General features: G+C 34.3%; 1 protein-coding gene across 4 annotated transcripts in view; it reads left to right on the top strand.

The window, feature by feature from the left end:
- Positions 1 to 14,507, top strand: part of XPR1 (xenotropic and polytropic retrovirus receptor 1) — a 204,805-nt gene that overhangs the window by 105,664 nt on the left and 84,634 nt on the right. For all 4 annotated transcript variants that reach the window (XM_082385897.1, XM_082385899.1, XM_082385898.1 and 1 more), the window contains one exon: positions 10,037 to 10,138. In XM_082385897.1, coding sequence (XP_082242023.1) covers positions 10,037 to 10,138 — 102 coding nt within the window. The remainder of the gene's footprint in view (positions 1 to 10,036; positions 10,139 to 14,507) is intronic.

Raw genomic sequence — 14,507 nt, 5'->3', positions numbered from 1 at the left:
CCAATTAAAGATGAAATTTATTTTCAAATTGCCAGTAACATTTTACTTTTTATATCTAATGTTTACCAAGCTTATTACATGTTTATGTTGTATTGATGTAGTATGTTCTAATAATAGTAATAATAGCCCAATCCAGAAGAAATTTTAATATTTGAGTTTTATGGTTCAGAAAGTTTTTGTATTTAAATTTTCATTTATATACATTTAACGGCTAGGAACTATAATAAGATAATCAATAAATGACTTTCAAATCCAAAAATATATTAGAATAAATTTTGTAATCTAAATAGAATGGAAATACAAGTTCAAGAAGAAAATGAAATGGTATAAAATTTCCAAATGTTAAAGAAGAGCTTATTTATGTTTTTGATAATGAATGGATGATAGTTATCATATTGCTATGGCATTTAAATCCTATTAGCTATATTTAAAACAATGTCATATTAATTTAAAATGCAAATAATTATAATGCATCAGAAATTTCATTGTTTATAACTATTTAAATGTGTTCAAAATCTTTCATCGTAACTTTAAAATATTCAAGGTAGTTTTTCAAAAAAGTTTTGCTTTACCACTGAATTATGCCCTTGTTGGAATTATTTATTGCTATTTCATATATTGGTGTTTTTTGACTAGCAGACATTAGGTAAGCATTCATTGGGGGTGATAAATAGTTCCAATTATATCAAAGCTAGTGCTAATGAGATTAATTTCATCTCAATTATATGTCACTAATGTGAATTAAAAGAATTTTTTGTTGTTGTTCTACCAGGACTATTTAAAGAGCACATTTAGTTAGATCTTATATGATGAAATGTCAAGGTAGCTCAGAAAATCTTGTTTAGGACCACTTCAGCTTAGTGGGATTCAGAATCATTTTGCAGAAATTAACAGCTTTAATTGCAGAATATGAAATTTGGAACTTGAGGATGGCTTAGAGATTTCCTATTGAAATGCCCTCATTTGTCAAAGAGAAAACACAGAGCCAGAGAGTCACTTACTCAAGCTAATACAGGGAGTACGCAACAGAACCATATCCAATCTGTCAGTAAAACCTATAGATTTTATCTCCAGTATCTCTACTGAGCTTCTGTACTTCTTCTCAGGCTCCAGTGCCCTCACCCTTGTTCAGGCAATCATGATCTCCCATTTGATACCTTCTGTACTAGATCTGATTAGTCTCCCCACATCACCTCATTTACAAAACATATCTGATCACAGTTATTCCTCTGCTTAAAATCCTTCAAAGATGTCTCATTGGTCATAGGAGGAAGACTAGTCCTTTGTTCTGCAAGGCCTGACTGATCAGGCCCCTGCTTGCCTGTCTAGCCTTAACTGCCACCACTGTCCCCTTTGCTCCCTGGATTCCAGTCACACAGGTCTCTTCAGTTTCTCAAAGGTACCATGCTCGTTTCTTTTTACAGTATCATGTTATATGCTGTTCCTGCTGCTTGGAGTGCTTCTACTGCTCTAGCGAATGCTTACTTATCTGTCACATTTCATCTCAAGTGACACTTTCAGAGACTCCCACACTGCCCCTCCCCAAGTCCTTGCAGACTAGATTGGTCCCACTGCTGTTTTTTTCTCATCTTTACTTTTTTCTTTAAAACCCATATTACACTTTGTATATTTGTGTGAGTATTTGATCAAAGTCCGTTTCCTTGGGTAGAGTGAGGGCAGAGTTTATGTGTATTTTGCTTATCATTATATCCCTAGCACCTGCCTCATTGCCTGGTGCATGCGAGGAACTTAATGCTTGTTGAATGAATGATGCCCGATTAGTTCTATTTCTACTTCACCAATGATTTTAGAGTAACATTTTAATGTTTGAAATCTTCTTTGCCATATGCTTTATATAACTTACCCATCTGTTGATGAAGTAGCATTTGGGAAAAAATAGAATTTCAAGTTATTTATTCCTAATTTGTAAATCACACTTTAAAAAAAGAACTCAGAACACCTTTTTTTTTTTCTTAAAAGCATGAAACCAATAGTGCTAAATGTTCTTCCTGTATTTGATGGAACCTAGTCACATGTTAATTTTTATTTATCAGCTGTCTTCATTTATGTGTAGTTTTTGAGAAACTAAGAAGCCATAGAAACTATTGCATATGGAGTGTAATAAAAATGCAAAGAGATGGTGGTAATATTAAAGTTCGTGCCTCTCAACCACAGAATCATATTACTGGAAATTGTAATAGATATTCTTCACCCCCTTCCCCATCCTCCCCCAGCCATTCCCCCTCCACCCCCAAGAAGGATTGTGTTCTTGTAAATAACTTTAGAAACACAGTATACTACTTCTCCTTCTTGAAGAATAATAACAATGTTTGTTAGCATAGTAAAGCTTCTTTTGCCTTAAAGCAAAGTTTCTCAACTTTGGTGGCGGTGACATTTTGGGTTGGATAATTCTTTGTTGAGGAAAAGGGGAGAGAGAAGATGATATACTGAGCATTATAGGGTGTTTAGCAGCATCCATGGCCTCTATCCACTAGACTCCAGTAACACCCTCTCAGTTTTGACAACCAAAAATGCCTCCAGACATTGCCAGATGACCCCCAGGAGACAAAATCATCCCCAGTTGAGAACTACTACATTAAAGGGATCAGTTTAACTCTAGACTCATATTTCCCAAACTTATTTGAATTCCTTGAAATTCTTCTCCTTCTTTTCCTTCATCTACATACCTAATGTCCTGGAAAATGCTATTTTAAATTATCTTTTAGTAAAGCTAAACTAATTCTACCTTTTTCTTCTACTTTTTAGACTCCCCCTTAAAACTCTTCGAAACTTTCCATTGCACTTTGAATAAAATTCAAACTCCTTAACGTGGCCTCCTGCATGTAAAGGCCTTTGCCTACTTCCCTAACCTTACTTCCTATCACATCATGCTGTCAGTCCCATTGTGACCTGCTTTCAGGTCCTCAGGCACCCGAGTTTCTTTCCTAAGGTGCTGTTCCTTTTGTTGATAATCATGTTGCCCTTGCTCTTCCTTATCTTTCAGGTTCAGGTTTCAGATTAAATGTCATCTCCTATGGAGAGGTCTTTTCTGACCATCTCTTACCCTGCCAAAAAGGATAGTCATCCATCCCAATACCTACCTTCTATCTCCATACCCTGTTTGTTGCCTTCACAATACTTTACAGTTTGTAATTATTTGTTTATTTGTGTGGATTATTTTTTTCTGCCTTAGTCATTAGAATGCAAACTCTGTGAGGGCAGGAACCACATCTATCTTGTTCATCGTTATATCTCCAGCATTTAGCACAGAGCCTGTCATCTAACAGGCACAATAATTATTTGTTGAATAAATAAATAAATATGCTTTCATTTATCAGTGTGTTTCTTTTATAGGGTTAAACTTGGAGTTAAATTATTTTTATTGAGATATAATTCAGATACCATAAAATTTCACCCTTCGAAAGTGTATAATTTAGTGGTTTCTAATGTATTCTAATATATTCACAAGGTTGCACAACCATCACCACTATCTAATTCCAAGGCATTTTCATCACTCCCCATCCCCCCTTCCCCCAGCCCCTGCCAACCACTAGTCTACTTTCTGTCTTTATGGATTTGCCTGTTCTGGACATACCATATAAGTGGAATTTTATAATATGTGGTCTTTAGTGTCTAGCTTCTTTTCCTTTACATAATATTTTCAAGGTTCATCCATGCTGTAGCATGTAATACTGCTACATTCTATCTTACGGCTGAATAATATTTTATTATATGGATATGCCATGTTTTGTTTATCCGTTCATCAGTTGCTAGACACTTGGATTGTTTCCACTTTTTGGCTATTATGAATAATGCTGCCATGGGCATTCATGTATAAGTTTTTGTTTTCACTTCTCTTGGGTATATACCTAGAAGCGGAATTGCTGGATCATATGGTAGCTCTATATTTAATTTTATGAGGAACTCCCAGATTGTTTTCCCAAGTGCCTGCACCATTTTACATTCCTACCAGCAGTATATGAGGGTTCCAATTTCTCTTCACCCTTGCCAACACATATTATTGTCTTTTATTATAGCCATCCTACTGGGTATGAAGTGGCATTTTGGTTTTGATTTGCATTTCCCCAATGACTGATGATGTTGAAATGTGCTATTGGTCATTTGTATATCTTTTTTTGAGAAATGTCTATTCAGATCCTTTGCCTATTTTTTAATTGGGTTCTTTGTCTTTTAATTGTTGAGTTCTAAGAGTTCTTTATATTTTCTGGGTATTAGATTCTTATCTGACATATGGTTTGCGCATATTTTCTCCCATTCTGTGGTTGTCTTTTCACTTTCTTGATAGTGCCCTTTTATACACAAAAGTTTTTAATTTTGATGAACTCCAATTTAATCAATATTTTCTTTTATCACTTATGCTTTAGGTGTTTTATCTAAGAAACCATTGCCTCATCTAAGGACATGAAGATTTATGCCTGTTTTCCTTTGAGAGTTTTAATACTTTTCAATTTTATATTTAAATCTTTGATCCATTCAGACAGTTTTTGTATATGATGTGAGGTAGGGGTGCAACTTCATTCTTTTGTGTACAAATATTTAATTGTTGGAGTTTTGTCTTTTTAAACTTTAATAAAGAATCATAATTTTCTCAAAATTATTATGAAACAAATATGTTTCATTTTTACAATTAAAAAAAGTAATGTATGGAGCACATACTGTGTACCAGACATTATGTTGGGCATAGGATCTGTAAAGATAAAAAAGATAATTCTTACCTTCAGTCTCTCACAGATCTGGAAATTAAGAAACTTGAAAGTATTGATAGTAATAAAAATTTGAATGGAACATATAAGATATTTGAAGAAGTTACTAGTGGTTTTAAAGAATTGGTTTTTGAGAGATTGCATGTGAAAATAAGATGACATGGTAAAAAATAAAAATATTCCTGAAAATTGCTGTAAAAAGCACTTGATGGTGGTTGCTATGCAGTAGGAATATTTTACCTTGATTAGTACTCTTAGAGTCATTTGCTATTAACTTAGTAATTTGGGGGGTGGTCGATGAGAAAGAAATTGTCTGTCATCCATAAATGCAAGGTAAAGATAAGACCATAACAGAAATGACAAAGAAATCTCTCACTCATTCTCTCTCTCCCTCCTCTCTCTCTCTCTTTAGTATAACTGAATGAATTAATATTTATTTAACTAAGAGCAAAGGGTTCTTTACAGCAGTGCTCTCTGAGTCATTCTTTGCCAATTCTGGGGTTTTTTTCACCCCTTTGTCTTCCTTTTTTTCCCTCTTGATGCTAATCTTATATTTGTTGATATATCTTGCTAAGATTTGCACTTATTTACAACAGCTTTCTTTGAACTGAGTTTAGTCTTTTGTGACTAATTATTGGGTTAATAGTTTTGTGACTAATTGACATTAGGACATGTTAGATTCATTGTATTAGTCTGCACGGGCTACCATAACAGAATACCAAAGACTGGGGTCTTTAAACAACAGAAATTTATGTTCTTAAAGTTCTAGAGGCTTGAAATGCAAGATAAAGGTTCCAGCTCTTCTGGTAAGGCCCTTCCTGGCTTGCAGAGGGCCTTTTCGCTGTTTCTCACATGGCCTTTACTCAGTGTGCACGTGCAGGGGAGAGAGGTGGAGAGGGAGGGAGAGGGACATCTCTGATGTCTCTTCCTCTTCTTATAAGGACACGAGTCCTTTTGGAATAAAGCCCCACCCTTATGACCTCATTTAACCTTAATTACCTCCTCAGTGTCCTATCTCCATATCCAGTCATGTTGGGATAATTTGGGTGGAGAGCACAATTCAGTTCATAACACCCATGTAACACATTGTAGTCACTTCGATATTCTTTATTTTACAATAAGAAAGTACAGTTAGTCTCTGTAAAACTTACATTGTTGCTGGAGGGGGTGAAAAAAAAACCTCACATTATCTAGGCCCTCTACACCTATATTTCCTCACCTATACAGCAAGAAACTTGGACTAGTTGATTTCTGAATGCTGAAATTCTCTGTTCCTTCAATTTAGTTACTGATTTCTCATATTATTCAGCAGATAGGTTTTAGGAAGCATCTTATAATAGAAATTCATGTTCTGTAAATCAGCATTCTACCAACTCATTACTGAAGTGAAAGTCTTAGTCATTCTATGTACCTCTAAATTCTGACATAGATATTTTTTTCAACAAGCTATGCTGGTTAGGTTTTTACTATGTTCTTTTAAACTAGCTATGCTGGTTAGGTATAATTTAAAGAATTGGATGCGACATGTTTCTTTTTTCTTCCAGTTAATAATACCTTTTATTTATACAATAAAATTTATCCTTCATAAATACATTTCATTGTAATGGATACAATAAATACAACATAATAAGTGTAGACAGCAAAATGTGAGAATCCTTCTCATACTTACTCCTCTTTCAAAGGAGTTAACCACAATTAACAGCTTGGTATGCATCCTTCTAATCTTCTTTCTATGAATGTACATATGAATATTAATTTATATTTTTTCATAAATGAGATCATGCTGTATATATTCTGTTATTTAAATTTTTTCCTCAACATTGTGTCTTGGGATTTTCATAAATACCAAAGTATATGCATATCATTTTTAAAATGGCTGCATGGTGTTATAGAATGTTATTGTAATTTATGTAACTATTCCCCTTTTGTTGGATATCACTTTGTTTTCTTTATCACTATTAAAAGTAATGTGCAGAGATTCCTTTAGAATATACTTCCTACATGTGGGATTAAACACATTGAAAATTTTGATAGTTACTATCTGTCTTCCTAAAAGGCTTTACAGATTTACATTCCACCAACAGGGAGTGATAGTGTTCATTTACTTTCACCACTGCCAAAATAATACCACTATTTTAAAATTGCTTCCAATCCAATGGTTGAAAAATTATATTTCATTGTTTTAAAGTTGCATTTATCTGATATCTGGGATGTTGAACATCCTTTCACTTGTACACTGTGTATTTTTCTATAAATTGCTCTAGTTTACCCATTTTTCTTATGGAGTATCTTTTTAATATTGATTTGTAAGAGTTTTATAAAATATATTTTGCATGTGAATTCTTTATTTTAAATGTTGCAGATATGTTTTCCCTGTCTGTTGCTCATCTTTTAACTTTGCTTGTGGTATCTTTTGGAATGGAGATTTTTCATTTTGTGAGAATGTCAGTCATTCTCTTTATCGTCTCTGTTTTGTGTACTGTGTAGGAAGGCCTTCTTCATGTAGAGTTATTTAATTTTTTGTAGTATTTTATAATGTTTCTTTAACTCCATTTGGAGTTTAAGTGGGTAGCCAATTCACCCAACCTTACTTGCTATGTAGTCCATTTTTACTGATTTGATACCATTTTATCTCAATCTAAATTTCTGTGTTATGCAGATCTATTTCTGGACTCTCTGTTCTCTTCTTTTTGTTGTGTTTTTCTAATTTCTTTACCAATAGTGTACTTCTAATTACAGTAGATTACTGTGTCTTTTGAAATCTGAGATGACAAGAACATTTTCCTTCATTTAATTTATTTTACACAGCTATTCTTGCTACTTTTATCTATGGTTTTTTTCCTCTTCTCTCTCTGTTTGCTATTACTTCTTAGTGTTGCTGTAATCTTACTCTACCCTCTTGTGATTTGTGGCTATTAAGTTATATGCGAACTAGAAAACTAGATAACAGACTGCTGGTATTTTAGATAAAATAGTCTCTAGATCGAGGAAATAAAGAATTCATATGACATTGATTCGTGGGTAGAATGTTCATGCTTTAATACATAAAATTTATTGCATGCGTTTTAGTTTCTCAGAGGCTTAGATTTTTTGTTGTTTCTAGGTTCTTAGTAATATTTTGAATAGTTGATGTTACTGAATATGCAACCTACATAAAAACATTCATATATGTTAAAATTATTTTTTTAATTGAAGTATATAGTTGATTTACAATACTGTGTTACTTTCAGGGATACAGCAAAGTAATTTAGTTATATATACGTATATTCTTTTTCAGATTCTTTTCCATTATAGGTTATTACAAGATATTGAATATAGTTCCCTGTGCTATACAGTAAATCTTTGTTGTTTATCTATTTTATATATAGTAGTGTGTATATGTTAAGCCCATACTCCTAATTTATTCCTCGCCTGCAAAATTATTTTTTAAACAGAAACTACATTTAAATCACATTGAGGGACAGCTTTCTTTATTTCCATCATTTTATGGTAATCAAAGTTGTCTGTTAATAGGGAAACAAAGTAAATATGACCAAGCCCACTTTTTGCTTTGGGGTTTTCTTCTCTAACAACACAATAGAGAATACAATTAAAATTTAAAAAAAAGAGCAGGTAAAGTAGAGTAAGATTTACTCTTATTCTATCTATATCAGCTATAACCAGATGTATTATAAGAGAAGCATCTGGAGAATTCCCTGGCTCTCCAGTTGTTAGGACTCAGTGCTTTCTCTGTGGGGGCCCGAGTTCAATCCCTGGTCTGGGAACGAAGATCCTGCAAGCCACACAACGTGGTCCCCCAGCCCCACCCTGCCACCAAAAAACAAGAGCAGCATATGTTACCATGGAGCATCTTTAACTCAAGGTCAGCTTTTTAAAAAGCTTTGACCTGCTTTATGGTTTGGAAAAATAATTCTCACTGGCCTTGGGCAATTATAGCCTTTATTGTACCTAAATTGCTAAGCTTACATGAGGTACTTAAAAGTAGCTGTCCCTTCTTTACTTCACAATCAGTAGAATCCTGCATTAGCTGTTCAGTTCTAAAGCATAAGAATTAGAGAAGTAGTAGTGCTATTTTTTTTTTACATTTGTATAGTCAAATTAAATGAATAGATTCAACATGCTTTTTTAAATTTCGTTTTAAGCTTTTGTTTTCTTTAAAATATCTCTGGTATTATGAGTTTGTGTGTGTGTGTGTGTTACATATTACTTAGGGAAATACTGTTTCTCTTATTACTGGACAGGTGAATTATTTAAGGGTTTCCAGGATTGCACTAAGATTAGGAGCATCTGAGGGTCGTAAAAGAACCTGTACTTTTTCTAGGCGTTTCAAGCTTAGAGTGCCCCAGAGATCCAGAAATAGGGTAGTTCTAAATTATGATTAGCATCTGGAGTCTAGTCAGAGCTCACTTGGGCAAGAAACATACCCTTTTTAGGCTTGGGGGTTCCTGAAGCTATATGTATCTATACTACGAAATTCAGTAAATCAATATGCTATATGACAGCTCACAAAGTGGATCCTGCCTGCAAAGACATATATTGATTGGCCCACACAGTGTTTTTAAAATACCTAGATTTATGGCTTCTGACTGAAAAATTGGAAGATCTGACAACCTTGGGGCAGCAACTAGCTAGATGGACTTGTGCTCTCCAGTTCACCAGAATCCATACCACTACTTATCCTGAATGTGTCAGTTGCCGCTTATCACCATACTTGTACAATTACCCACTTACTTAACTCATTTATGTTCCTACCCAGCAACTGAAGGTTTGGAATATCTAATTTATAACCATCAGTCTACATCTCTTTCTCTGTGTCTGATGCAGCTAAGGTAAAAATGAGTAGATAGCAATTTAATATAGTTAGAACAATCAACTCATTTTTTCCAGAAACACATTACATATTTATGTCTTCATTATCTGTTGCATTTTGTGAATGCAGTACTTAATCCTGAGATACTTAATTTACTCTCTGCTGAATCCTACTCACTTCACCTCCCAGCACCTAGTCTGCCTTGATCACCTCTGCAGTAGTGTCTACTGAAGTCTTATGAACACATATTTTGTCCACCACTATAAGTTTATTATAGTAGAGATTTAGAAAACTTCATTCAATTAAAAAATAATTGTGTTCCTGTGAAGAGGCCTTTGATTAGCCTTTTCTTAATATAGTTCACAGTTCATTTTTTCCAAAGAAATACATAATATTGTTGTCATTTGAAGACTAAGAAAGTAGTAATTTAAATTTTTATTTCCCTAGTTTTCCTAGTTGGCCTTTGGACACTAAATTTTAATATTGTTTTCCTTGCTTTCAGTTACAGATGAGGACACAGTAAAGAGGTATTTTGCCAAGTTTGAAGAAAAATTTTTCCAAACCTGTGAAAAAGAACTTGCCAAAATCAACACATTTTATTCAGGTAAGTAGTTGTTTGGTACAATATACAAGAGACAATTTCTGCTGCTAAGGAAGTAGGAACTCTACCGTGTCATTGTTGAAACTTCTGATCATTTTAAAATTGGGGCTTTTCTTACTATATTGCAATTAAAGGATATTTTCTTTAGCTGAGGTAGGAATGCATCTGGTACTTCACCGTTTGAGCCTTATATGGTCATTGCCTAGTTCTCTTGCAGTTGCAAGGATTTCAGGACCTCATTATGACTCAATACCTTGAGCTTCACTGTGGCCCAGTCCAAAGCATTAAAGAGTCAGAAACTTGGTTTTATCATTTCTCTCAGAGCTGAATGACACAGTTGCAGCTTATTAATTATGTCACTTTTATGCCTTTCCGTTGTGTGGAACACTCATATCTGTCTCTCTAGGGCATGGTCTCCAGAGTAGCATCTACAAGAAGCTCTTGAGAAGAAAAGAAAATATTAGAACTTCTATTTATTTATGTCTGACCCTTTAAATTGTTGTTTTTTATATATGTTTACTCCCCTACTCCTTTAACATCTGTTTTTTCATTTTATAGAACTCAAATTTTTTGACTACCTCATTCTGTTCCATTTGACCAGGCCCCTCCCAGAATTACTTTCATTTCCATCAGTCCTTGAGCTTTTAATCCCTTTACCCTCATTGCCTTGTATTGATTGCCTCTGCCTGACAAAACTCCAACCGTGGACCAATCCAGCCTTTTACCTTCTTCATGCCTACCCCCAGGCTGCTTAGGACAGCCGGGGAAAAAAAAAATCACAGCAGAACAAATTTGAACCACTGTAAATTCATTGTTGCATTCTTAACTATGTTCTCAAAGCTGCCTGTAGATACTGATCAGTGCCCTTTTTCATATTCCAAAGTGCTTTTCTAAACCCTATGCCATTCTCTTGAATTCTCTGACCCAAGCATCTTCCCCATCATGTTCATTATACCTCCTACTTTACAAATAAATATAAAGGCCTTCAATTCCTGTTGGTGTGTAATACTTATGCAGATCTGTGCCACTCCCCTCCTCCCAAATACCTATAGATATTCTTACCCTTATTTATTTTCCTCCAATATTTGTAGAAAAGATATACCTCTTCAGTCTATGGCAAATTCTATAACTACTGACTGAATTTCAGCTCCTGGAGACCTTGTTCCAGAGATTATTTCCTCTAAGAAAATAACTTTCCTCTAACTTCCCTTTTCACTGGTTTAGTTTCCTTAGCAAGTCACTCCCTTTAAACAGAAAATAAATAAATAAATAAGGCAGCAGGGACTTCCCTGGTGGCGCAGTGGTTAAGAATCTGCCTGCCAATGCAGGGGGACATGGGTTCGAGCCCTGGTCCAGGAAGGTCCCACATGGCGCGGAGCAGCTAAGCCCGTGCGCCGCAACTACTGAGCCTGCACTCTAGAGCCCGCAAGCCACAACTACTGAGCCCGCATGCCACAACTACCGAAGCCTGCGCACCTAGAGCCTGTGCTCCGCAACAAGAAAAGTCACCGCAGTGAAGAGTAACCCCTGCTCGCCACGACTAGAGAAAGCCCGCGCGCAGCACCAAAGACCCAACGTGGCCAAAAATAAATAAATAAATAAATTTTTAAAAAATAAAAAAAAATAAATGGGATCACCTCATCTTGAAAAAAAGGGAAGCAAATATCTTAACTCTGTGTTCTCCTTCTCATCTTTCATTTATGGCTGGATTTCTTCCTAGGCACAGGAAGTAGTTTATGCAAAGGCACAGAGCTGTGAAAGGGCATAGCGTATATGCACGTCCTTTTCACTATGTTACAAACACCTAGAAGGCAGAGACAAAACAGAAATACTATTTGAAACCATGCAAATGCATAGATTTTCAGCAAGGGAAAAACGTATAGAAGGAATTACAGTGTTCAAGGACAAAAGTAATTTCGACAATTAGGAGGTAAGAGGATGAAGAGGAACCAGCAATGTAGACAGAGGAGAGGGCAGCCATATAATGTAGAATGAGGAAGAGGAGACTGAAAGAGGAAGGCATTTGCAGTGGAAAGAGTATTTCGACTGAGAAAAGTCTATTGGGTATGATCTAAGGTTGTAAATGAGAAATATAAAGGTCAAGTTTATTAGCATTTTTCTTTTACTATGATTGTTCTGGGAAGGATCTCTAAACCCAACTCTAATTGGATAAATTAGATTACAAAAAGTAGATAAAGCTTCTTGATTTACAAAGAAAAATAAATATCTGCTCTTAACAATAGATACATACTTTATATATTTTCAGTTAACAGTAAAAAATACATACAAATTATGACCTCATTACACAGATGTGTGTGTTTTATGTGTTTGCATACATCTGTATATGTGTGTATGTGCAATATATTTGATTAAAAATATTTTCTCATGAAACAATACTTATTCTTACTACTTATAATATATTCTATATTCTCTAATTGTTTCTATTTGATTTTTTAAATGCTGATATATGATACACTAAATTGCTTTCATGATCTCATATTGGGTTACAACCCTCAGTTTGCAAAATGGTATTTTAGACTTGGTTACTTTTCAAAGATAATTTTAGGCTTTCTACTATTAAAAATTTGGGGGCTATGATTTAATGACTTCCTTTCTCTGTGTGTATTGGCAGAGCCCTTAGGGCATGTCTCTTGATGTCATCAAGGAGTAGATACAAATTGATAGTCTTCAGACTGACTTTTTGCCAGGTCAGGAAATGATGGGTAATATGAAGACATGATTGACAGAAGTAGAATTGGTGCTTGTCCTAGATAGTGTCATTTTTCTCCTTATTTAGCCACCTTCTCCATGGCAGATTGTCTTGTATACTACAATCCTCAGATACTAGGGCACATGAAGAACTATAAATAATATAGGGGTGAGTTCATCTTATAAACCCTACCTCCACCCAGTTACATCTCACAAATTATTTAATGGTCAGTTAAAAATGGTTATTTTTTAGGTGAGATATAGTATTGCCTGAAACCTTGAAGTACCCCCTGCCCAAATGCTATAAAAGCTAAACAAAACAGAATGAATACTACTAAAATATGGATGTATTTATTTTCATAAAAGTCTATTACCTATCAATTACATTTTGGATTTTTGAACCTTATTATTTTTTTTGAAGACGTTTACCATGTAACCTTCCTTGGCCTCTACGTACTTACTTGTAAAATGAGCAAATTGATTCCCAACCCTCTGGGATTTCACATGTAAGGAGTCAGAAGCTATTTTCAATATTTCACAAAACCTAATGTAAGTTATTTTATTCTTTTTTTATTACATATTTTTTGGCTAATAAGATATGGGTATTTATTTAGATTTATAGATAAAATCTTCAAACATTTGAAGACCATGGGAAGAGAGGGAAATTTTTTAAAGGAGGTATCCTTTTGGTGATAACATTGCTGATCACTGACCTAGAGTTCTCCCAGGTGTCTTCTCGCACTGAAAATGGTATCAGTCAATACAAACTGAAGGTTGTAGTGCTAGAAACTTTTTTTTATGATGACCAGTAATGTCCTTTTCCATTGGGAGTATAAATTACTTCATGTCACATCTTTCTCTTTTCTCGAACCAGTTTGCTTTCTCCCTCCATTCAAAATACTTGGCTTCTAAGCAGTATTTCTAGGCACCTACATTTTAAAAAAATCTTAGACTACATCTGTTGCTTTTAATATTCCACAATTAAAACAGGCAAGCCCTTTTGATTGGTTGGAGTATTTTAAATATCTAAATGCTTTTTCCTTTGTTTCTAAAGGAAACAATTTCAGGGTTTTTATCTGGCTTGTCCTAATTTTTGACTTCAGTTTTTATGTTAGGAACTCACAACACTGTTATGTGCTTTTCCTTTCTTTACCAAAAAGGAGGGAGGAAAGGAAGGAAATCACAGTAGTGTTATTTATAAGTAGGAAAATAATGGTAATAGAAACAGATTTATTTCTTGGCTGTAAAATATTTTCAGTCTCCATGTAAATGTAAGACCAATTGGATAATAGTTACTCAAAACTATTCTTATTATACAGTTATTCCTATAATCCTATTATACAGTATCTTGCTATATGTTTACTTTTCTTTATTCTTATTGAATTTGAGGCACTGTATAACCACTGAGTATGTGTAATGAAACATAAGAAACTCTCTCACTGAAATACTAAATGTTCATTTCACAAGTGATTATATGTATCTAGTACCCACAATTGTGGCTTAATGGCTAGTTTTGTTCTTTGCTTATTCATGTGTTAAAATGTGGATTAAATATATCTAGTTAAGTAGGGTGACCATAGGTTTGTAATATTGTTTAAAATTCTGTTGTCTTAGCGTTTCTTCCTACATCATTACAACAGAATCAGTTACTTTTTTTTTTTTA

Source organism: Balaenoptera borealis, assembly GCF_965194805.1.
Source record: "Balaenoptera borealis genome assembly, chromosome: 1".
Lineage (NCBI taxonomy): Eukaryota > Metazoa > Chordata > Mammalia > Artiodactyla > Balaenopteridae > Balaenoptera > Balaenoptera borealis.
The sequence above is the reverse complement of the archived record's forward strand: the minus strand, read 5'-3'. Positions and strand labels throughout refer to the sequence as shown.